This window comes from Sus scrofa, chromosome 8, assembly GCF_054392235.1.
Source record: "Sus scrofa isolate SSC_HxYL_T2T_F1_AM1 chromosome 8, Sscrofa_HxYL_maternal_Yorkshire_Landrace_v2.0, whole genome shotgun sequence".
NCBI lineage: Eukaryota > Metazoa > Chordata > Mammalia > Artiodactyla > Suidae > Sus > Sus scrofa.
The window spans coordinates 11612519-11638678 of record NC_139390.1 but is presented as its reverse complement, the minus strand read 5'-3'; the positions used below and the strand labels follow the sequence as shown (position 1 = coordinate 11638678).

General features: G+C 44.0%; 1 protein-coding gene across 27 annotated transcripts in view; it reads left to right on the top strand.

The window, feature by feature from the left end:
• Positions 1-26160, top strand: part of LDB2 (LIM domain binding 2) — a 397713-nt gene that overhangs the window by 335035 nt on the left and 36518 nt on the right. The window contains exon 6 of one of the 27 annotated variants that reach the window (XM_084971617.1): positions 16338-24038. The exons of the other annotated variants lie outside the window; for them this stretch is intronic. Coding sequence (XP_084827743.1) covers positions 16338-16343 — 6 coding nt within the window. The 3' untranslated portion in view covers positions 16344-24038. Of the gene's footprint in view, positions 1-16337; positions 24039-26160 lie in introns of those variants that run through there. 27 annotated transcript variants of the gene reach the window in all.

Here is a 26160-nt window from a genome sequence, read left to right as displayed (position 1 = left end):
CACTGAAGTCATGTTCAAGTTGCTGCTGTCATCAGCACCGCTCCTCCGAATGCCTTTGCCGTGTCCTGCTCCCAGCAGTGTTTTCCCTGCAAGCAGAGGCTGAGCTGTGGAGGCCGGGTGGTAAGAAAAAGAAATGTGCTTTGAACCCAGAGAAACGTGGGTTCAGATCCTAAGCCTCTTGCTGCCTATAATGGCCTTGAACAAGTTGTTTAAATTCTCGGAATCCCACCCTCCTCACCTGAAAATCAGGAAGAATAATGCCTCGCAGGTTGGCACAAATTACGATTTAGAAGATTAGACGAGCTACAAATTATAAGAGCCTGGCACACAGAAGGAGCATAATAAATACTTGTCCCCTCCTGGGCTGTCGAGAGCCAAGAGCCAGGATCGGGGCTCAGCTTTCACTTTGCCGCTTACCGCTTATGTGATATTGATTGAATGCCTTAATTTCTCGGACCCCAGCTTTCTCCCATGTGTGAATTGATTATGCACATTGGGCATCACAAGACCTGCATCACAGGCGGGGGTTAAAACAAAAATGCATGCGAAGAGCACATGGAACTCAAAATCACTACGCCAGGAAGCCAAGAAAGTCTCATTCCATTTATCATGTCCTGTACATTGGTCATGGCCTTGAATTCTACACTGAGATTCTAAAGCCGCGTTGAGAGATCAGAAAAAAAGAAAAGCGATTAGTGAATGCCATCTGCCAAGGAGAGGCATGTGCCATACCTTGGGAACTCCTTTTCCAACACAGATGTTGTTACAAAGGTGTAATCATTGTCATTGTGTGTTCTCGGTGCTGCTTATACCCTTTTGTTGTTGTTAGTGTTGAACAAGTCCACCCCTTCGAAAAAGCAGCCTCCTCAACTGGGCGTCAAAGTATTGAGGTTTCTCAGTCCTGGTTTTGGGTCAAGGGAAGGGAGATTTCTGTGGCTGTTATTGTTATGCTCAAAAGAACATACACAGTGGAATATGACTCAGCCATTAAAAGGAACGAAGTACCGGCATTTTTAGCAACATGGATGGACCTAGAAATTATCACGCTAAGTGAAGTCAGTCAGACATTGAGACACCAACATCAAATGCTGCCACTTACATGTGGCATCTGAAAAAAGGACACAATGAACTTCTTGGCAGAACAGATACTGACTCACAGACTTTGAAAAAACTTACGGTTTCCAAAGGAGAGAGATTGGGGGGTTGGGGGATGCACTGGGGGTGTGGGAAATACTATAAAACTGGATTGTGATGATCATTGTACAACGATAAATGTTAATAACTTCACTGAGTAATAATAATAATAATAATAAAAAAGAACATTGGTCCCTGCGTGTAGCTTCTACCAAGAGCCAAAGAGCATCGACCAGTGCCTGGAAGAACTGGGCAATTAGCTTTGGAAAATGACCCTCAGCGGAGTGACGTGAAGTGGCCTCTAGGAGAGCGACTGTGGCTGGTGTCAGCATTTGGAATCCTGCTGAGGATTTTGTTTGTTTGTTTTTTTATTGTTGTGAGGCTTGACTGCCAGCCAGGATATTTTCCTCGGTTTTATGACACGAGAAAGGATTGCAACCCAACTGCCTTTCCCATCTAAATGCCAAGCCAGGCGTGAGGAGCAAACAGGATCCTTGCTCAGAGATCGCAGTGCACTCGAGTTATTGGCGGTCAGGACAGTCCAGCATCTGGGCAGACCATTCACGCAGACAGACCAGCTTCCCACCTTCACCAAGCACTGAAGTGGGGGGGGGGAGAGACACCCTCCCAGCAAATCTCCTGGGCTTCCCACAGGGACTGCAAGGATGGGATCTCAAAGACACACAGCCTAAAGCATTCACGCTGTGGCCTGTGGATCATTGCAGTTTGCAAACTTTTGTTACCAGTTTGTGATAAGTCCAGAAAACGAGATGGAAAACCTTGAAAACTGCTATGGCAATTGGACACTGCAAGCACATTCAAGAGCATCCAATGGGCTCAACCCACTGACCAGGCTCTAGAGCAGTCTGATTGTTCACCTTGCCTAGGAAGAGGCCACAGCCAAGGTTTGGGGAGCCCATGTCACCAACAGTTGGACAAGCACTGGCTTAGAGCATCGCGGCAGGGATCTGATGCTGAGAGGGTCCAGAATCACCATGACAGTCATAACATCTTTAGTCAGCCAGAAATGCCTCTGCTTTCTCAATTAAAGGAGAAGATAGAAATTATTATCCTGTGGCCTCCAGGAACAAAGCTGGTCCAGGCAGGTGTTTCCCAGGGTTCAAGATCGGCCGTTCCCAAGCCCACTCCTCTGTTGGTGAGGCTTGGTTCCCTAGCCTGGGCCCCGCAGGAGAGCAGGTGCTTGAAGAGTAAGGGATTTGACCTCTGGAAAAAAAGCTGTCACACCTCATTCCAACTTTCCCACCACTCCTCCTTCTCATCTTCTTCCTGGAGAAAGACTCCACCTGAGAGGAGGTGGAGAAAGCCCTTCTGTGCCGTGGGAACCCAGCTCGTATAGAATGATTAAAACCTGAAACACCCAAAGGGCACATTTAATTGCGTTTGGAGATGGAAACGTAGCACCCGGGACTGACTTCATGATAAGGGGATTAAAACAGTTAACCCTTATAGACATAGACTGACCACTGACATGGAGACATGCCCGTGTCTGGAAAACAGAGGTTTCTAAAGTTAAGCCAAAGGGAGCAGCCATCCGGACTTTGACAGGAAGCATCACATATGTGCGAGGTGAGAGACACACAAACAAAAACAGTGCTTTACCAGAGCAGTCCTAACTGAAAACCATTTCAGAGCCACGCAGGCTTCTAAAATTCTCGGCCTTCAAAGGACAAATAGGGCTGGGATTAAAGAAAGTAATTTCCCAGTCTCGGGCACTAGAGAAAGAGAAAGAAATTGTTGTTTAACAAGACACTGAAAATCAGGGGAGACGGCGAGGTGGGAAATTGGCAGTCTGGGAGGGAAATGGCTGAGCGATGGCAAAGTTAAGTGCAAGACGGAGCCCTCGAGTCAATCGTCCTGAGAAAGAAAGAGCCTTCCTAATCGTCTAAATGGGTAAAAAGTGTGTCAAGAAAATGTGGGGCAGGGGGCAAGGGGGGAGCTGTTTGAACTTATTTTAATTTAAGAGCACAGGCAGGGGAGTCTCCTGAAATGGGAAGAGCAGCTTTCGCTGCTGAGCTGTGAAGCTCCAAGCCTCTCTCCGGGCCCGGGCTCTGTCCTCTCTAACTTAGCATCATCCTACGGCCCACCGAAAACGCCCCCTCCTTAGAGATAGCGTTGTTATTAGATCACATGACCTGAGCATCTGTCCCTAGCAGAGTTCAAGGAGCAGAGTGGCGAGATGATAAACATGCCAAATGGATGAGGTTGAACTCCCAGGGCTGATCTCCGTGATGAGCTTGGGAATGGCTGGAAATGGTACCATCATTAAGAGAAAACAAGAACGTTCCAAAACGTCCACCACGTACCTCCCGAAGGAGAAGGGAGGGCCATGAACTAGGATTGTCGACAACCCACTGTGGGGCAAGATGCAGACTTGGTTTTATTTCATCCTCAGTTTGGGAGGTAGGGGTTAATGGCTTCGTTTTACAGAAAAAGAGACTGAGACCCATCGAGTTTCTGGGGCTCATCCAAGGTCATTCGGTGCGTAAACAGCCAGGCTGGGATGGGATCCCATGTTGGCCTGGTGCCCTCCCAAGGTCATGCTGCAGACCTGTCCCCTCTAACAAGAGCTGGGTTGAAGACCAGTCATTTCCGTTGAGATAATCAGGCTGTTTTGCCAAACTCAACAGACAGTTGTCAACAGATGCAAGGGATGGAGAAGACTGAACCCTGAACCACAGGGAGGCCAGTGGCCTGCAAAGCCTGATGGGATCTGACCTCCCCCACTTCCTCTCATAGCAAGGCGCCAGTGCCTTGATGTGATTTTTGCTTTTTCAACATTCTAAGTTCCTCCCCATGGCAGGGCCTCCCTCCTTGTAGTATCAGACCGTCTCTCTATCTGTAGAACCTCGGGCAATTCTCCATCCTTTCCGTGCCTCAACTTTCTCACCAATAATATGGGGATAATGATAGTCCTTTCCTTAATGAGTCATCGAAAGGGTTAAATGAAATGCATTGGTGCTTAGAATAAAGCCTGGCACATAGTAAGTCCTCAATAAATATTTGCAGTTTTATCATCACCATTACCATCCTCATTATCCCCACAGCCTGGATGCTCATTGGATGCTGTGATTTTTCCATTTTCCACCACTGTTATCCGCTTCCTTTTTAACATCATAATGGCAAATGTAATAGCCATTTATTGCCTGGTGACCCCGTGCCAAACACTGTGAGTCACTTAATTAACCTCATTATCTCATTAAAAATGTCATTATTTATATTTTGAATAGATAATTTATTCATATGCTGCAAACTTCAGAACATATAAAAACTTTAAAACAAATGTCTTTCACATCCAGCTTCAACCTCTCATCCCCTCCCTAAGGAAGCCAACATTGCCAGTTTCTTGCATTTTCTTCCTGGGATATTCTGGGCATATACTTTAAGCACATACTGCTTTAAACACACACAAAGAGACGTACAGACACATGCACACAAATGGCAATAAACTATGCATACGTTTCTAAGTGTGGACCAGTGACATTCTTCACACAAGCAGCAGAGATACATCCTAAGAGGTATATATCACTCTAGAGATAGAAGCTGTTTCACCAGTGCATTATCCACAGACATTTACCTTGCTCCTAATCTTTTTCTATCATGAACAATGATGTGCAAATACCTTCTCATATTTGATTTTACACAGGAGCAACTAAAAGACTCAATTGTAGGAGCAATTCCTGGGAGTAAAATTCCCAGGTCCAGAGACACATACGTTGTAATTCTGGTAAGGGTCATCAAGCTGTTCCACACAGAGGGTGTCTCAAGTTTGTTTCCCCAGCAGCACATAAAATGACTACTTTCCACACTTTTCGACAACTAAAGGTTATGAGATTTTTCTATTTTCCAATATTATAGGTGAAAAATTATATCTCATTTTCATTGTAATATGCATTTCTCTTATTACAAGAAAGATTTATTATCTTCTCATGTACTTGAGAGTCATTCGTATTTCCTTTCTTGTGAATTATTTGTTCATATAATTTACTCATTTTTCTTCTGGCTGTTCGTTTCTTATATCTTAAAGAAGCACACATTTTGTTGTGATATAATTGAAATGACATTACAAGTTTGGGGGGTTTTGTTTAACTTTCTATAAGGTTGTTTTTTACCCTTGATTTCTTTTGTGTGTGTGTGTTTTCAATGTGTTAAATGAAGTGATATTTCCCCTATATCTTCTGTCTTGTGTTTTAATATTTAATTAATATTAGCCCTTTTTGAGCTAGTAATAATAAAGATATATCCTATGCTTTTTAATACCAGTTTTAAAGTTTGGTGGACTTTTTTAGTTTAAATAATTAATCCACATGGGATTTGGGGGATATAAAATATGAGGAACCTATTTAATTACTCAGTTTTCCGAATACCCTTTGTTCATTAACGTATATTTTTCCCACCAATTTGGAAGATCAATTTAGCATATTCAACTTTCCTTTAACAATTTGAATCCATTCCTGGACTCCAGTTTCTGTTCTGTTAATTCATCTTTATATTCTTTATCCAATACCACACTTTAAAAATTACTGTTGCTTTATAATATACTTTAGCATCTAGTAGAATTAAAATTGTACCATTATTCTTCTTTGTAGAATTCTTAGGTCTTTATTTTTTCATCTACACCTCAGAATTAAATTATCTAATTTAAAAGTGAATTTACTGGTATTCTACTAGAATTCTATTAAGTTTAGTAATTAACATGGGAGGAATTGCTATCTTTGTGATCTTTGGTCTTTCTATCATTAATTAGACAGCCTTTTCAATATTAAGGTCCCTTTGGTGTCCCTTGGCAAGGTTTTGAAGTTTTTCCTCTGTAGGTGTGTGTTGTATGTGCATGTGTATGTGCATTTTGTATGCAGATATAGAAAAGTACACACTTCCACTTCTAGATAACTTTGCGCCTGCATTATCTGTTTTTGGTTCATTATCACACATATGGACTTTTTCCCATTTTGTAGTTTAATTGGTTTAGCTGCATTATATAAGTTATTGATTTCCATCTATTAATTTTATTCCCAGGCATCATAAAGAATCTTCTTAATAATTACAATAGCTTTTTTTTTTAGGTTTTTTTTTTTTTTTTTTTAGTTTATCCTCTTGGGTGTTCCAGCTAAGTTTTATCATTTGCAAACAGTGATGATTTTACAAAGTCTTTTCCAATATTTGTATTTTCTTTCTTTCTTTTTAAAAAAATTGTATTGACTAGTACTATCAGAAAAGTGTTAAATAATAGGGTAATTAACATCCTTATCTTGTTTCTGGCTTTCATGGGAATGCTCTAGATTTTTTCCATTAAGCAGGATAGATGGCTTATGATTTTGAGATAGACGTAGTTCTCATGTTAAGGTAATATCTATCTATTCTTCTTTTTTTTTTTGTCTTTTTAGGACCACATCCATGGGAAATGCAGGTTCCCAGGCTAGGGGTCAAATCACAGGTGTAGCTGGTGGCCTAGGCCACAGCAACACAGGATCCAAGCTGTGTCTGTGACCTACACCACAGCTCACCACAATGCCGGATCCTTAACCCACTGAGCAAGGATCAAACCTGCATCCTCATGGATGCTAGTCAGATTCGTTAACCACTGAGCCATGATGGGAATTCCTATCTATCTATTTTTATTTTATTAAGAGCTATTTAAAGAAAAACGGATATTGACTTTTTTCCAAAGTATTCACAGTGTCCAAGGAGAGGGTATTATTTTTGTCTTTTTACTGTTATCATTAGATATATTAATAAAAATAATTGGTGTTTATTGGTTGCAATTGCTGTCTAAAGCAGTATTCTAAATCTGACTGCAGTGGCTTGGGTCACTGCAGAGATATGGGTTTGATCCCTGGCTCGGTGCAGTGGGTTAAAGGATTTGGCATAGCCACTTGCAGCTGCAGCATATGTCACAGCAGCTCAGAATCAATCCCTGAGAATTCCATATGCCACGGGTGCAGTCATTAAAAAAAAAAAAAAGGCAGTATTCTAAGTTCATTACATATATCAACTCATTTAACCCTTACCCAGTCTAGAATGCAGTATTATTATTCTTTTCACTCTAAAGTTAAGAAAACTCACATTCACAGAGGTTAATTAAGTTGAACAAGGTCAAACAACCTGTAAGTGGCAGAGCTGAGACTGGACCCAGACAGATTATTTGTGTATAAGCACTATGCAAAGTTTCATCTTGCTAGATTTCTTAATAAAAAAATCATCATTTCATTCTTGGAACAAATCCCACTTGTTCAGTATGTGTCCTCCTTTCATTGTGTCACAGATTCCCTGTGCTCTTATTTATTTGCAATTTCTGCATCATTCTTAAAAAATTCAGCTGAAATTTTCTTTTTTATGATGTTTTTGTCAGTGCTGAGTCTTACTGGTATCCTGGCCTCATAAATGTTTTGGTAATATTTCTCTTTTTATCCTTTTTCCAGAATAATTTGGGTGGCATTGAAGTTATTTGTCTTTAAAAGTTTTATAAAAGTCCCCTATGAGGCCACCTTGGCCTAATTCCTCTGTGAAACCATCTGGGCTTAGGGCTTTTTTTTTTTTTTTTTTTTTTTTAAGCAGGGCTTCCTGATGAATTTTTTAATTCGTTCTAAATAATTGGTCTATTGAGTTGGCCCCGACTTCAAAACAGTTTAACATATGGGATTTATACACAATGAATGAATAAAACTTATAAACACCAGAATTCCCACTGTGGTGCCATAGGATCTATGGTATCTCTGCACTGCCAGGATGCAGGTTCAGTGCCCAGCCCAGCACAGTGGATTAAAGGATTCGGCATTGCCACAGCTACAGCATAGGTCACAACTATGGCTCCAATCTGATCTATGACCTGAGAACTCCAGACACCATGGGCAGCCAAAATAGAAAAGCAAAAAACAAAAACTTAGAAATGTTACAATCACAGTAAGTTCTCGAAAAGAATGGCACATGTTGCAAGGAAAAAAGTAAAAGTCATGGAGGTTAGACATTGAAGGGAGTTGGCAGGGGATGGGCGGAAAATTCTCCCCAAGTGAATCAAAGCCCTGGGAGGGCAGGGAGCTCATGTATGTTTAAGGGACTAAAAGAAGGTGTCAATGTGACCGGAACCCAGACAATGAGATGGGGAGCATGGTTCATCCTGAGGCTGGAGACATGAGCTGGACCCCTGTAGTGTTAAAAACTTTATCCTAAATCAGTGAGAAGCTGTTGAAAGAAAGATCACTTCGAGAAATGGTGCACCTGAAAGATCTGAGAAAAGTGAGCACATGTTGGTGATGAGATGGGATAAGAAGTGTGATGGAGAAGAAGGTATCACCTCTCTCTCTAGTTTTCAGCTTGTAGAACAGGCTGGATGCTGGCCCCCTTCATTGAGTAGGGACTGGAAGGAAATTTTATGTAGGGTGTATTGAGTGTGGGGAGACACTGATTTGGGTTTCTGTTCGGATCCTCGTTTTTTGGATACATTGGGTTTGAAGGCATTTGAGACCTGTTGATTGTCAAAGGGTGAGTAGATATAAGCTGTGAGCTTTCCGAATAGCTGACTACCCGGTAATTAAAACCTTGAAGATCATTGTGAAGGATGAAGCCGGGGAAGAAAGAAGGGCGAGGAAAAAGAGAGACTGGGGCCCAGCCGTAGCACTGCAAGAGTGTCAGCTCTTGGATAATTGCATTAATTGAGCGTTTGGTCCATTTTGTTACTCACTGGGATTCCTTGTCCGAGCTTCCATAAATTCTAAGAAGAATCTGGAGAGCTTGCAAAAGAATATTCCTGTGCTTGGGGCCTTTAGGGAATCTGTGGGTGTCTCTCCTTAAGGAGATATTTGGTGTTCAGGGTCGGATCTAAAGTAATGCAGCTGCCTTCTTATCTTTTGTTCTGCTATTTTAGAATCTCTGAACAGATGTTTTTAAATGTTTTTAATAACACTGTGCTTTGAAATTGGTACAGGCACCCAAAGAGCCTCTTGCAACATGACATGTAGGTTTTTAATACAAAAATATTCTAATGTTCAGAGCTACACATAGAAGCCAATGCCTGGAATCCTGAGGGAGATTTGTCTGCTTATGAAAATTCTGTAAATTCTTTATGGAAAGGAAGTCTTGCCATGGTTTTAATATGACTCTCTGGAATAATCTCTGGATATGGTAATATTAACACAGAGTTACTTTTAAAAAAATAAATGTAATAAATGTTAGCTTTGGTTTTCTGGACATGGCGTTTTCTAGAAAACTCTAGACTGCATCCCCCCAAATTTGAGTCTAAGTAATGTTCTTATGTTGTTTCTTCTTTCTCAAAAATATTTGGTAGGCTGACTTTATTAAGTATAACTAATAATATTGGCAAGGAGACCGCGCCATTTAAATAAAAGTAGTTATAGCCATGTTTTCTATAACTATATTTACATGTAGCTGCTTCAGCTTTTAACTACATATGTTCACTTAGGTTTTTTCTTATTAGAGGTCTTTCATCCCTCTGAAAACTATTATTTCCTTATTAATTTCCCAGTGGCTTTGGGCAGTTTCTAGCTATGGCAATGACTATGCGGATAAACAGTCTTCATTGTCTATGGTTTTATGATAGAGAAAAATATGTTTGATACACTTAAAATGCTGATGATTAGATGAAGTCAAAGGAGAAGTCATTAACTTTGATCTGATTCCCACTATATTCCAAAGCCTGAGGATTATAAAAATGAAGATGTGTTGCTGCTCTCACCAAGCTTAGCAGAAATGACCAAAATATACTGAGAACTTACTGTGGCTGGGCATTCATAGACTCTTGTAGCAAATGTAATATAGCAAACGTAAATCCTACCTTTTTCCAAGGAACGTAATTTTATGAGTGAGTATAGTAAACTCATCTATCTAGGAGAGACCTCAAAGGACTTCCCTGAGAAGGTGATGCTTGGATTGAGTTCTAAGCATGTGTTGGTTTTACTTGGGGGGAGCAGAGGAAGAGCTTTATAGACTCAGGGGTCGATCCTAATCCATGGCAGGAAGAGGAAGAAGGCCAATGGAGAGTTCCTGCTCTGGCTTAGCAGGTTAAGAACCTGACTAGTATCCATGAGGATGAGGGTTCAATCCCTGGTCCCGCTCAGTGGGTTAAGGATCCGACATTGCTGCAAGCTGTGGTGTAGGTCACAGACACAACTCAGATCTGGTGTTGCTGTGGCTGTGGTGTAGGTCTGCAGCTGCAGCTCCAGTTCAACCCCTGAATCGGGAACTTCCATATGCCACAAATGCGCCATAAGAAGAAACAAAGAAGGCTGGTAGCTGGGGAGTGGAATGAGACAGAGTGACATGAGGTTATGTAGGGGAGAAGAGGAACAGAGAGGCAGAAAGTGGTTGGTGGCAAGTGACAGAGCCCCTGTAGGCCATGTTTCAGTAGGTCTACCATCATCTAAGCAACTGCTCATGCATCAGAGTGTTGTCGTAAAACTCTATACCAACTGTTCTGTGTATATGTTGGTGAGAGGAGGACCGTATTTCTCTTAATGCTGCTGAATAATCTAGCAATCACTTGGGAATGGGGCTGTTGAAACTTCAGATCCAGGCTACCCCAAACCAATTGAATCAGAACCTCTGTGGGTACATCCCGACATCGGTCTATTTTGAAGCTTCCAAAGCGATTCTGATGTGGAGCCAAGCTTGAGAGCTAGTGGTTTAATGAGACTCCCTGGCTGCTTGGCTGAGATTAGAGGCCAGGAAGGAGGTCAGGGGGCTTCCGTAGTGGGGAAGGGTGAGGTCTTGAAGAAGGCAGCTCCCCGAAGTGAATGGAAAGGAAGGGGTGGGGTTCGAAGACATTCAGGCCCTTGAATGGAGCCAGTCCACGTTGGAACCTGTCCAGGGGAGTTTATGTGCTAAATAAACTTCAGAAGACCATCTCTCATGGGTGCCTTGAAAATAATTAGCTGACATGCATTTTCCATAGTTTAATTTTTTTCTTAACGCTTTTTAAAAATGCTCTGAAATGTTTGAATAAAATGAACAATCGTGCATCTGCACAACTTTAGATTTCTGGCATACTTTCTTCCAGTCTTCTTGTTTGTGAAATAACCACATGACAGTTGAGAAAATCCCCTCCTCAACTCCACTGTACTCTTACCAACCCCACCATCCAAACTTGATGGTTACTGCTACTTGCATGAGTGGTGCTTTATTATACATGTTTGTGTTCAGAAATAATACATGACTTTATTTTCTGCTTTTAAACTTAATATATGTGGCATTCTATGTTTTTCATTGTGGTTGTTATTTTTGTTTTTGTTTTTTGAGCCAGTGGCATGGGGAAGCTCCCGGGCTAGGGATTGAACCCATGCCACACAGCAATGACAACACTGGATCCTTAACCACTAGGCCATCAGGGAACTCCTGTAAATGGTGTTCTGTGCAGTACACATTCTTTTTCAACTTTAATCTCAAAAATGTGATTTTGAGATTTATTTGTAATGACATATAATTCTAATTTATTTATTTTAGCTGCTGTAAAGAGATGCATTGTAGGAATGAGCTTCTATTTATATATTTGTTTTGCTATTGATGAACATTTATTTAGCTTCCAATTTTATTGCTGTTACAAACTGTGCTACTGTGACTATTTTGTGCACAGTTTCACAAGGGCTTATACCCACCCAGGAGTTAAATGGTGGATAAAATGCTGTGTGCATCTCAAGCCTTATTTTCTGAAAAGATTGTACCAATTCACTCTCCCACCAAGTGGGAGTCCCCATCACTCCCATCCTTGTCAATAGTCAGTGTTGGGGTTTTTCACCAATATTATTAGTATGAAATCATTTCTCATTTTTATTTTCCCTCTCCCATGAAACCACAGTGGTTCCTCTTCTTCCAGTTCATTGATACCATATATTGCTGTATTAAAGGAAAATGTCTTGGAAATACAAAACCCTGACTAATTTTCATATAGGAAACATACCTTCCGTTATGCCTGAGAGCTCACTCAGTCATTCACTCAACAAACGTTGCCAGTTTGACTGAGAATCCAAAGATCCATGAGACGTGCTCCCTGCTACCCGGGAACTCATGGTCTTGAGGAGAAGGCAGACCAAAACAAAAGAGGGATGGTACACACCTTGGTAATTTGTTGGGAGTAGAGAAGGAAACTGCAGAAGAGGGGGAGATGGAGTCGGTTAGGAGCTTAAGCAGGCTTCCTGCAGAAAGTGATGTCCCAGAAGAACCCAAGATAAATAGGACTGAGTGAATATGATCCTCCAAACTAGTATCACCTTCCCATTTCACAAGCAGGGAGAGTGAGGTCTAGGGAATTATCATGACTAACTTGGGTAAGTAAATTATGATGGAGCAAATTGAAGCTAGATCTTTGGCTCTGAAGCTTGCCCATGCCGAAGGAGACCATGGTGTTTAAGAGACCCCATCACCTCCATGGGTACCAAAGTCCTAAGGATGCAGGTAAGCTCTGAAAAGAGCAAAAAGAGCATCCCTCCCACGAGATAACTCTCCCAGACATTTGGCTGGACTCATGCATCATTTGGATTTTCCATTGGTGTCAGCCCTCCTGCCATTCATTTGTTGCTGCCTGTCAGCAAACGCTATGATTGTTCTAGAAGGGAACTACCGAGTCAGCAAGAGTCTGCCAAATTCCTGTTTCAGATGTGAGCTTAAGGGCACAGAGGGCGGGAGGAGGGACTTTTTCTCTAATGCTTTCCAGGGGCAGGGCTTCCAGGGCCTGGCAGGCCCTTGAAAGAAGGTGAGTTTTTACCCCGGCTGCCACTGCAGAGCTTCAAGAAAGGAGGGCCACGGTCTGAGTTGGTCTGAGTGGACAAATGGGCAGCTATGTCGAGACCAGGCAGAGGCAATGAGGGGGGGGAGAGGAGACCGGTCAGGAGACCATCTCAACAAGCCAGACCAAAGATGACGAGGCTTGGACCAGTGCAGTACCAGCAGGGGTGATCTTTGGATTTATTCGAAAGGGGACATCAGCAGTGCATCCTGGTAGACAGCAGGGACTTTAAGAGAAAGAGGGGAGGCCCTTCCTGTTTTCCTGCTCATCCTCCAGAAAATTGCTGAAGGACAGGCAGAAGTGGTCTTGTTAAGAGTAGATGCCTGGGAGTTCCCTAGTGGCCTAGCAGGTTAAGGATCTGATATTGTCCCTGCTATGGCTCATAGCTATGGCTTCTATGGCATGGGTTTGATCCCTGGCCTAAGAACTTCCTGCAAGGAAAAAAAAAAAAATAGATGCCTGATACAGTTACACATGCTCTCCTGTGGGGGACACCTGCTTTGCCTCCATTGTGAATTTGTCTTCAACACAAAACCCCTGAACTCACCCAAAAGCTGTGGACAGGCATTTAGATGAGACTAGAAAATGTTTGAGGAGTTCCCATTGTTGCTCATCAGTAATGAATCCGACTAGTATCCATGAGGTGATAAGTCTTGATCCCTGGCCTTGCTCAGTGGGGTGAGAATCTGGCATTGCTGCAAGCTGGGGTGTAGTTCGAAGACACAGCTCTGCTCCCGAGTTGCTGTGGCTGTGGTGTAGGCCTGCAGCAGCAGCTTCGATTTGACCCCTAGCCTGGGAACGTCCATGTAACGCACCTGTGACCCTAAAGAAGAAAAAGAAAAAGAAGAAAAAAGAAAGGAAGCAAGATAGGAAGGAAGGAAGAGAGAGAGAAAGGAAGGAAGGAAGGAAGGAAGGAAGAAAAATTTTTTTTGAAAAGACACTAAGGCTGGCTGTAAGATATTTTTGGGAATTGTTTTCTCTTTGGCTCCATGGTATCTAGAAACAGCTTCAAGCTGGATGGAGGATGGCGGGCAGCACGCTCCTGCCTCAGTTCTAGGTCATAACGGGATAGAATTTGTTGCAGGACACAGAAAGGCCTGCACACGCTAATATCTCTTCATCACATAGGATGCCACGCTTCCGTTTTCCTCATTTGCTTCCAAGCACAGGTTTGGGGGTCTCTCTCCACACCCTTAATCTTCTAGAAATCCTATTCCTTGTTCTTAATCTCCATGGCATCACATCTGTGCTGCTGGCGCACTTTGCGTACTGTCTGTGAAGGGTAGCGTGTTGTGCTTTGTAGGAATCTAAACACTGAACGACTCTTAACGTTTCCCAAAGGGCTTTCAGCTAATTGTTGAAACAGCATTTTAGGGCTATAATTGAGTAGCCAAGACCCTACTTTTCAAAGGTGGAAGCTGCTAAACAAATAGGAGATCAGGGAGTTCCCATCGTGGTGCAGCAGAAACCGATCCAACTAGTGTCCGTGAGGATGCAGGTTCGATCCCTGGCCTCGCTCATTGGGTTAAGGATCCGGCATTGCCATGAGCTGTGGTGCAGGTCCCAGATGTGGCTCAGATCTGGTATTGCTGTGGCTGTGGCACAGGCCAGCAGCTGTAGCTCCAATTGGACCCCTAGCCCGGGAACCTCTATATGCTGCAGGTACGGCCCTTTAAAAAAAAAAAAAAAAAAAAAAAAGAAAGAAAGAAAGAAAGAAAGAAAAAGGGGTTCCTGCATCGTGACCACACACAGACTGTGTTCCAAGTGTCCGAGGTGCAGATACGAGGAAAACACAGTTCGTGTTTTTCGGAGAAGAAACAGAGTCGGAGCCAGATTGTTACATCTCAGCCCTCGGGATCAGTGGAGATTGTCTGAAAGGTTGTCCCTAAGCTGAGCCCGGCTCGGGGACAAAGGTGGGAAGATGGGAAAGAGCAGAGGGGAGAAGAGATCCTTTCAGGGAAAGGAAGAAGCAGCCTGGGAACCAGCTGTTGCAAGGCGGGCTAAATCACCGTCAGACGGTAAACCGAGTTTCTGGTACCCGACCAGGTGGGCACACAGCTACTCTTCAGGGCCATTCACGCCTGTTTTTTCTTCCCTGGGTGAGGAGGAGGCCCTGCTGACCTTGACTTTGGGTCGAGAACCAAAAACATTAGATGTTTGTGAAATTTGTGTTTATTTAAAAAGAAAGAAAGTTGTATCTATTTTAAATAGACATAAACTTGTCTTTAAAAGATAAAGTTGGTGCTGGACAGTCTTCCAAGCACTTTACAAATAGCAATTAATTGAATCCCCATCATGCTCATTGGGGCGAGTATTGTTATTATTCTGTGTTACCGATGAGAAACCAAAAGGAACACAGTAGAAAACTCGCCCACGTTGAAACAGTCAGAACAAAGACCCTGAACGAGGCTTCCAGCCCAAGCGTTCAGGCTCCAGAGTCCCTGTCCTTAGCTGATGCATCTTCTGCTGCTTTTATCATTAGGGTGCAGTTTGGGGGTGCAGACAATTCTTGAATTAGGATGTGAGTTCCAAGCCTCTAGCTTCAGCAACAGAATCAAGGAGAAGCCAGCAGGACCCCTCGGCTGGATGTGCATCTTAAAAGAGAGATGTCTAAGATGCACGAGGTGCCGAGGTGCTGAGGGTCTGGGCTGCAGCTGTGCGATCAAGTCATTAGGTTAAAGCGCCCTTTATGGTCTCATCCAGGTGGATGTCTTCATTTTTTAAGGTTCCTGTAACAAATTACACCAACTTGAAGACTTAAACTGATGGAAATTTACTCTTTCAAAGTTCTAGAAGCCAAAACCATGTCATCAAAGAGTTGGCAGAGCCGTGCTCCCTGTAAAATTTCTCGGGAAGAATCCTGCCTTGTTTCTTCCAGCGTTTGGTGGCCCCAGGCATTGCTTTGCTGTGGTGGCATCACACCAGCCTCTGCCTCCGTCTGAGGGCCATCCTCTCCTTGCGTGTCTCTGTCCCCTCCTCTTCTTGTAAGAACATGTGTCCCTGGATTGTAAGATCTAGCATAAATCCACTGTGAGATCATCTCAAGATCGTTAACTTCATTATATCAGCAAAGACTCCATTTCGAAATAGTTTGCAGATGCAGGTTCTAAGATCTTTGTGGTGGGCGTTATTGAACCCACTAAAGCGGATGAGCTTGCTCTGGGAAGGTTTTGAGCAAGGAGACAAATATACCTGGGGCAGAAGAGTAGGGGAACCAGGAGAAGAGAACCCTGAGAGGAGACCCAGAAGAAGCCATCAGAGAGAGAAGAAGGCAATCAGGAGAAAGACCTAGAAACCCAAGGAGAGTGTATTACATATAAAAAAGATGGCGTGGGCAACCGTGTCAGATACCCCTGAGATGTGCAGAGCATAGACAGTGGGTTAGTAGAGGGGTTTTTGGTGACCTTGGCATGGACCATTTGGGGATTTTTCTCTTTTTTTTTCTACTTTGTAGTGCTGATGGGAGAGGAAGCAGAGTGGAGCCGGAATCCCTGGTAGCTGGAGCTGTTGCACCATTTGCAAGCTGTTAAATGGTCTTCCACACTTTAGCCACCTAGAAAAACCCAAATGAGGAGAGTCTTGTATTCTAACACCCCCGCATCCCTTATGCATATTTAAGAGTGTGTTTTATATGAATACTCTCTTAGACAATATATTGAAGTGCAAATGAATGAATGAATGATGTGGTCCATATAAGGTAATTATTTTCAGTGACAGTATTTTGACTCTCCCATTTCCCTTAAATTAGTTTTGCACGGTAGGGGGCCAACTCACACTTTAGACTTTGTTCAGAAGCTGTTTTCACAGTGGCTTTCAACATAGATACCCATGCTCCTGAAATGTCCAAGCGCCACTGCATTTGTTGATAGCGGTACATGGCATTTCTTATATCCCGAATTTTGCTAGTGTGATTACACCTGTGTCCGTTGTGAAATAGCGGGGCACAGGGCCAACCCCAAGTAGAGTGTGGATGCTCCAATATTACCTTCTCTCGGTCTGCTAGTCTGAAATAAGAATGTAACTTTTCTTACCGTTACCGGAGTTCATTGCAATTAAATCTTAATGAGGAAAAAGATGTGACAAATGGGTCCACGAGCATTACCTCTCAGACCTTTTAATTTTTATAAATTCACTTGCAGAGTTAGACTTCCCTGTTACAATTATTTCATTTGGCTCTTGGAAATTTCACCCGAATTGCATACTGGGGGTGCCAGAGGCAGTCATCTGTTTCGGGTCCTAACTCCTGTAGTCACGTTATCCATCTAAATCTATAATCAGAGAAGGGGCACGTTAGAAAGGTGAAAAGTATCATTTGTCACAGCATTCTTGCGTAAAGATGGCTGGGGATTTGGGAATAAGGTGGTAGGGGCAGCTTTTCTTCTCATTAGCTGCTTTATTTGTCACTGCAGGGGCTGGCAGAAGCGTGGACTTAATAACGCTCAAGTTTGTCTGCATTAATATAAAAAGGGTTGCATGCGTTTTGGCAAATCACTGTACCCATGAGGTTATAAGAAATACTTTTGCTGATGAATACAAAACAACCCTTCTTGGGGGATCTCTCCGCTGAATTCAATATATAATTGAAATGGATTCATCTAGAATGAGACACTTATGCTGATCGTGTACACATTTTGATGATCCCGAACCTTCATTTGGAGGGTCTTTCTAATTCTCCCCGGGTAAAAGTTGGAAGGAAAGTAGCAGCACTGCTATTATTATAATAAGAGTGCAAGGGATGCATTTTACACTTCGATAGGATTTTATCTGTTTTGTACTGAGATAGCTTTATCCGCTGTGCTTTGCATGTACTGGGAGGTCTCAGGAGAAAATCGAGAGTCTTCAGTTCTGTGAAGAGGACCAGAGACTATCCTGCAGGATCTCAGACCAACTGAGGAAGAAAGGGAAGAAGGAAGGAAGGAGGGAGGGAAGGAAGGAAGAAAAGGAGGGAAGGAAGGAAATAGAATCTGGTAATCCTTTCCTTTGATATAGCTCATATTGCTTTTTGAAACCTTTCTCTCTGGATTTATGCTTTCTTGGTTCTCTTCCTCCCACACTGGCTGCCCTTTCTCAACCTCTTGTCCCAGGACTCTTGCAGAGTTTTCTTCTGTCTCTTTTTACGCCTTTTCCCTAGGAGATCTCATCTAGCCCCCATGCCTTTCAGTGCAGTCTCTACCCTGACAACTCTTTAATCTCTCTTTCCTGCCCCCACTGCCATCCTGTCCTTCAACTCCCACCCCGTACATCCAGCCGCCTACTCAGCTCTTCCACTTGGAGGTCTATTGGGCTTGTCCAGTTCCTCTTGTTCAGAGATGACCTGATTCCCCCACCCTTGCTCTTTGACCCTTGTGTCTTTCCCACACTCCCTCAGATCAGTATCACTGACTTTTTCTCTAACTGCCTTCATCTCATAGCCCCCACCCATCCTATTGGGAAATCCTGCTGGTTCATCTTCACACTATGTCTTGAATCTGATGTCTCTTCACCACTCCTGTGAAGCCCAATCCAATTGCTTTCTCTGTTTCTACACAGTCTATTCTTTCCCCAGCAGCCAATTTATCTTATCATTTTAAGCTTAAATTGAATAATATTGCTTGCTGCCCCTCTGCTCAAAACTCTCCAATGTTTCTCCATCTCAGAATGAAATCCAAAGTCTTGAACTTGGCCCATGAGGTCCTACATGGTCCAGACTCCTGTCACCCCCACATCCTCCCCAACCCGTCTCCTCCCGCATCCCTCCAGTGCCACCTTCAGCATGAAGCAGGCTTCCTGCCACAGGCCTTTGAATGTACTGTCCCCTCTTTCTTGACTGCTTTTCCCCTGGATGTTCATAGGGTTCTCTTCTTTCCCATCTTTTCTCCAGTTACCCCATTAAAGAAGTCCTCCCTTGTCCCCAATCAAAAACAGCCAGCATGCACCTACACACATGCATGGATCCTGCTGGTCCATTTTTCCTTCCTAAAGCTTAATGCTTCCTAACCCATTAAAAACATGTTCTTTGTTTATGTCTCTCCACTAGATTATGAGACCCAGGAGAGCAGGAATTTAATTTGGGGCACTCTTGTGTCTGTAAAGTCTAGCACAATAACTGCTATAAACTGGGTGCCAAATCATGATTAGGAGAGAAAGAGAGAGAATGATTGAGAGAAAAGGGAAACAAACATCTCTCTTGAGAATTGCCTAAATGTCAGTAATAAGGGTAGACAAAGGAAAAGGTTGCTCTTTTTAGAATTCAATCCTTGATTGCAATGTCCCAGAGGAGCCCTCCAACGGCTTCTCTTTGCAGTGACAATAAGATCTAAACGTCTCTGAGTGGATGGTAAGGCTTAGCAACCATCTGGCCCCTGCCTCTCTCCCCATTTCTCATTCTGCCATGGTCACTCCAGCCTTGGTCAAATACACCAAACCCTTTCCTCCTTCCAGCTTACTTGGGAGAATCTTATCCTAAATCATAACCTGGCTGGACCTTTCTCAAATGTCTTCTCCAAAAGACCTTCGGCAACCCTGTTCTTCCTTGCTCTAGCCATCTGCTGCCCCGTGACTCTCTTTTACTAGCTTCATGACATGTATCCATATCCAAAACGTCTTGCTCATTTCTTGACTCTTCTTTCTTCACCCTTTAGATTATGAGCTTTATTTGGTCGGAGGCTTTCTCTATTTTTCCTACTGCTCTATGCCAAGTGCCTGCATCTCTGTCGGGCACACCGTACATGTTCCATCATGATGAGCTTAGTGATGGAGGAAATAAGGCTGCCTACCCAGACATTCCCTGGGTCCTTCCCCCATCCCATGTCATCATAGATGATGAGCACTTATAAATTCGCAGCTCTGTGTCTGGCAGTGACCTGAAACAGAGAAGACTGCATAGCCCTTACCAGAAAGTGCTCCAGGGAGTAGGAAAGACTGAAGTGTAACATGGTTTAGAAAAGAAACACCCACGGCAAACCTGATGAGGTGAATCTTCATTCTATTGGACCAAGCCTTTCAAATAGTATCCCCGTGAGCAAGGAGGCGCTACTGTACAGCACAGGGAGCTGTATCCAGTCTCTTGGGATAGACCCTGATGGCAGATAACATAAGAGAGGGAGTGTATATCTATGTATGACTGGATCACTTTGTTGTACAGCAGAAATTGACACAACATGGTAAATCAACTGTACTTTAATTAAAAGTAAAAACAACAAGCAATATCCCCGCACGATTCCTGAAGCAGCAGTTCTCACCTTGTCAGTGTGAGTGGTACCACGTGAAGCGACGAAATTCCCAAGTGTGGCCATTAGTTACCTTTTATGGTATAGATTAGCTGAGATGTAAGGTCATCCGTGTAGCATCCTTCTCTTGCATGTGCTCTCTTATGGAGCTGGGGGTGAAGTGATAACTGGTGTGCTAGGTGTTGTAAATATGACACAGACTTTCTCGCCTGCCCTCCTGCCCTCACCCGCGATGCCAGGCAGAGGGACACACCCTTGACTCTCAGCTCTCACGTCTGTCTCTAAAAACGAAGAAAAGACTCAGACACCCCAGTCCTGGTGATTGCCTGGATTTCACCATCTCCCTGTCCCACGCATAACTATGCAAACACTCAGGTTCTACTGTGCAGAAAGCACAATTTTAATATTAAACAGTTCGCCATCATTTTAATCAGTCCTCATGCTGCTGATTTAGTGGACATCGCTATTTTTGGTTCTGTCACTTATTCAGCCTCTCAGGTAAAGCATAGAACTCTGTTGAATGCAGGTAAAAATAATTCTTTGTAAATGTTTCTGTTTTCTTAATTTTACGTGAAGATATAAAAGTTGTCCAAGACTAAAAACCTGGTCAGAAAAACATCTCCCATTAAATGACATCATTTCTAAAATCAGCTAAACTGCTTGGGAGGCTAAAATTGTCCCAAGCACAGTGGTTGTTTCTCATGGACCCATTTTTCAATGGCATTCAATTCCATGCACATTCTTTCATTTTTTTTTGTTCCAGTCTCTTCCTGGAAATTATTTATTTTTCCAAATGATTGCCACTGCTCTGTTTTCAAGAAAATTACAATCCCGTAGCAGAGGAGGGGGCTGTAAAAATAGTTTTTAAAGAATACACTCAGGGATTCTAAGTGGTTCGCTGAGGCAGGAAAGTAAATTGGGGAGGGAATGCTGGTGGGAAATGAAATACAAAGATGAGTAGATCATCAAATATGTTATCTGCCATGATGGGTAATTCAAAGTCAGCCGGAGCGTAGAAAATCTTTGAAGACTTTTGAGCAAGAAAGAGATGATCTCAGCCCATCCTCCTATGAGATTAGCAATAGCATGTTTTCTGCAGTGTTTTCTGGAATATTTCTGTTTGTCTCTATTCTCTAAGAGGCTTGTGTCAACCTGAGATAAAGAGAGAAGGTAAGGAATAAATGTCAACATTTTGAAAACTATGGTTGGTTGGATAGGATAGGTTTTGCTCAAGTAAACATAAGACCTAAAATTGCAGTTGGCTTAACCCAGTAAAGACTTTTGTTTCTTGCTTTGAAAGTCCAGCTTGAGTTGAGCACCATCTCCCATCTTGAAAGGATGCCATCTAGAAGACGTGACGTCCAAGGTTGCTGTGTTGGGGGGGAGAGCAATTAAGAGAAAGCAAGTAATTACTTTAGCCTAAAATGACACCTCACTTCCAGTCCCAGCCCATTGGCCAGAACTCGCCAGGTGATTTTGGCTCTGCTGCAAGGGGGGCTGGGAGATTCAGGGGAGCATACAGATATTTGCCCAACACCAACTCTGCCAGAGTAATGGTGAGCTTTTAGTGAATTGGACTGATTTTTGCTTTTCTTACTGGATAAGAGAAACAGCAGTAGACTTCTGGACTGCAAATCAAAACAGAAAAACAAAACATTGTTTGACCACTGCTTTTTGGGGTGGCTGAGTAAATCTGGCACAAATTCATGTAAGCAATTGGAAGTTAAACTATTTTTATGTAACAGGGGGATAAAAATACTCCCTGCCTTGCCTTCTTCACGGGATCAAATGATAAACTGTAATGTGTGTGATTGTGTTTCATAAACTGCTAGGTGTTGTGCAAATCTAATCTATTATCATCATCACCACTCTCATCACCATGGTTACCAAAGTAGAGGAGGGCAGAGACTGCGTATGTGACCAGAGAAAATAAAAGCCCCTACTTATCCTTCTAGCTTCATTTCCCTCCTCTTTCCTTCCCGCATTCCAACCATGCTGAACTCCTGACAGTTTCCCAAACATCCCTGACCTCTCCTATGTCTTTGCACCCCCTTCTCCCTCTGCTCGAAATACCTCCCCTCTCCCTCCCTCCCTTCCTTCATCTAGAAAATACCCATGTGTCCTTGAAGGCTCACCTCGAAAATCCCCCTATCTGTTAAGGTTTTCTTGACCCCCGGCTCTGAGATGGGTTGGGGTTCCCCCCTAGGTCATATCTCTGTTGTGAACCTGTGCCTCCGTGTCTCCTAATCATTTTCCTGTCTGTCTCCCCCTCTGAGCTGTCAGCATCTTCAGATCAGGGACAGAGTGTTATGTCTTGGTCACCGGGGCAGGCTCAGGACTGCGGCAGCATGAATTCCAACCCCGACTCAACCACTCGCTGGTTGTGTGGCCCTGAGTGAGTTATTTCAACTGTCTTTGTCTCCATTTCCTCATCTATAACGTGAGGATACTTAAAAGGATGGCCTCAGCATTGTCATGGTAATTAAGTAAAAAAATACATGGAGAGTGCTTAGTTATAATGCCTGGCACATAATAGGTGCTCAGTAAACCTTTGGCGACTGGAGGAATAAATGAATGAATGAGCGAGTCGTTAATGGACTCAATCTCATGAGCTGGTATTTCTCAGATGAGGTTTTATGCTCAAGATCACTTGGCTGGTTTGAGCCAGCTGACTCGAGAAGCTCCTCTGATGCTGTATGTGGCACCAAGCAAGTGTTCAGCAAATGGGTGGAATAACATGAGGATCCATGAACTCGGATGAGCACAGCAGGGAGGGCAAGGGCACATTGAATGAAGCTTTGGGAGAGCACTCCCTGTCTGCTGCTCAGCCTTTCCCATGGTGACAGTTTGCTTGTTGGACTTTTCTGGTTTCCTTCCAGTGGCTAGAAAAGGGAAAGAGCCCTTGCAGCTGGATGGGAAGCTTCCAGGCACAGCGCAGGGATTTTTCAATTCTCAGGTCTTGCGCAGGGCTCAGCCACCCAGCTTGCAAAGTCAGTCTTTATTCTTTTTTTTTTTTTAATTGAAGTATAGTTGACTTACTGTCTTGTGTTAGTTTCAGGTGTACAGCAAGGTGATCTGGTTATATAACAAATATACATACGTGTATATATATAAGGAATATGTATATTCTTTTTCATATTCTTTATTCTCAATGCCTCCTCGATGCTGGGAGAGAGCAGAAGAGAGTTTGTTGTTTAGAAATGAGGTCCAGGCCCATCAGGGGGGATCACGCTTTCCCCTTTTGCTGCTTTAAGAAGGGAGATAAGAGGTATCCCTTATCACAGTCGGCAAGTACAAGGTTTGGGGGTGACTCAGGGGTAGAGACCCTGGGGTCACCCCTGTGAGCAGGCACTCTCTGAGCTACCTTTACAACTCCTCCGTCACCAGCATGCCAGATCACCCGAGTCGCTTGTCCCCAGCCCGATGTTAAAGGGACCAAGTGACGTCTCATAAACTAAAGGGATCTTCCGCCCTCGACAGCTTGGCTCCCTTTCTTACCTTTGGAGGTGACCCCTGCAATGAGTGACTGATTCTTCTCTCCTGTAGGCAACTCAGGGGAATGGGGGGCTTCAGAAACCAAGAGCGAGAGTTCCTTGCGTGGTTCAGTGGAAACAAATCTGACTGGTATCTGTGAGCACACAAGTTCGATCCCTGGCCTCGCTCAGTGGGTTAAGGATCTGGCATTGCCATGAGCTATGGTGTAGGTCACAGATGCGGCTCAGATTCGGCATTACCATGGCTGTGGTGTAGGCCAGAGTCTACAGCTCCAATTTGCCCCCTAGCCTGGGAACCTCCATGTGCTGCAGGTGTGGCCTTAAAAAAGACAAAGAAAAAGAGAGAGAGAGGGAGGGAGGGAGGGAGGAAGGAAGGAAAGAGAAAGAAAGAAAGAAAGAAAGGAAGGAAGGAAGGAAGGAAGGAAGAAAGAAAGAAAGAAAGAAAGAAAGAAAGGAAGGAAGGAAGGAAGGAAGGAAGGAGGGAGGGAGGGAGGGAGGGAGGGAGGGAAGGAAGGAAGGAAGAAAGAAAGAAAGAAAGAAAGAAAGAAAGAAAGAAAGAAAGAAAGAAAGAAAGAAAGAAAGAAAGAAAGAAAGAAAGAAAGAAAGAAAGAAAGAAAGAGAGAAAGAGAGAAAAAGAGAGAGAGAAAGGAAGGAAGGAACCAGGAGTGGCCAGGAAGAAAGAAAGAAACCAACCAACCAACCAACCAACCGGGAGTGGCCAAGGACAGACGGCAGAGGACCAAGGCCCTAGTCGCACTCCAGCCCCGACAGCTGGGGGCCAGGGCGTTGCTCGGAACATCAGCCCTTTGCTTTGCGTGCTGGAAAAGGTGGGTCCCTTCGATGACCCTCCCCACGGCCTTGTCAGGAGGACACCAGGAAAAATTACCCTTTTCCTCGAGAGCTCTTTGCAACCGCTATGATCTGTGACCACACGAAGCCGGAGGAAGAGCCAGTGTAGACCTCACACGCTGCGTTAGGCCGAATTCCCGACACCTTCTGACTAAGATTTCTCAGCAAAGAAGCAAAGAGCAGAAAACAGACCAGGCTGCTGTGACCTTAAAAGGGTTTTTGCTTAGAATATATTTCACACCTGCATTTTTCTCCCCTGAATGAGCCCTTCCCAGGAAGCAGTGTTTCTATACCTAGGTCTTCATGCAGGAGGAAGAAACTGAGGAAATCTACTCATTTCCTTCTTTTAAAAAAGAGAGATCAAGGGAAACCAGTTGTCACTTAGTGAGAAGCAAACCGTATTTCCCCTGTCAAAGTCTTCCAGAATTTTCTTGCATTGTTCCTCGGGGGGCGGGGGGGAGAAGAAAACTGATGTTTCCAAGAATCTGAAGGGAGAAACTCCCTCTCTCGTAAAAAAACATAGACACAGTCTCACAAACATGATTTTTGATGTCACACGACAGTCAAAAAATAGCAACTTTTTAGAAACCTCCAGAAAAGGCAATCTATACATACGACTTTAGAAGAAAAAAAAAAAACTTGGTGTTCGCTTGGGGCACCGTGGGTTAAGGCTCTGGTGTTGTCACTGCAGCTGCTGTGACATGGGTTTGATCCCTGGCCCGGGAACTTCCACATGCCACAGGCGCGGCCAAAAACAACAAAAACAAAACAGAAGGACAAAAACCTGAAGCGAGTAAGGTGACTGGTGACCAAGCGCTGGCTCCGTGCCAGCTCCGAACAGGGTCTGGTGCTTTTATCGTCTCATTTAAATTGCAGAACCGTCCTGCGAAGGATGTTTATTCTGAGCACAGAGAGACTGAGTCACTGGTCTCAGGCCACACAGTGATAAAAGGGGGAGGAGGATTAACAACCAGGCAGTGGGACTTCAGATCTGTACCCCAGGCTTTCCTCCCATCCCCCGAAAACCACCCTCCCTGCCCGAGGTTCTCAGCTGCCTCTCCGCCTTCTTCCCTAGCCCTTCTCCATCCCCTGGGCCATTGCGCCACAAGGATGACCTGACCAGGATTCCCTTCACCCTAAGACCCCGTCCTGGTAAATGAGACAACATCTCCTCATTACATCGGCCTATTGGAGTTAATACAGATGCTTGTGCACCCCCCTGTCCCCACTGGCTCCTTCTCACCCAGGTAACAGGTTTTTTGTGTGTCCCCTGAGGCAAAAGCATCTTAAAAGGCACCAACCTCTCTGGACCATGACGGAGAACGCCTGGGCATTTGACCAGCAGCCCGGCTCACCTGAGTGCCCAGCCCGCAGCCCAGGGAGCAGCATGGCTGGGGTGGGCCACACGCAGCTTGGAAAGTCACAGCTGTCACCTGTTGGGATAGGTCTCCCCAGTGCAGCTCTGTCACATCCAGCCAGAGGAGAAAGATGCTGGTGATTTCTGCTTCTACGCAGGCAAAACACAAGCATGCCCTCCATATCGGCTGCGCTTCCAGTGTCCGGGGCAGGAAACGAAGCTGGTGGCTGGAGAGACAGCCAGCCATCCTCTAGTGGCTGCTGTATTGCCCTGTGCAGCCTGGTGCCCCTTCCACTCGCCTTCTTCTCTTAGATCTTTTGGGCTGGGTCTCCAGTGGCTGTGCTCCAATCTGCCTTTGCAAACGGAGCT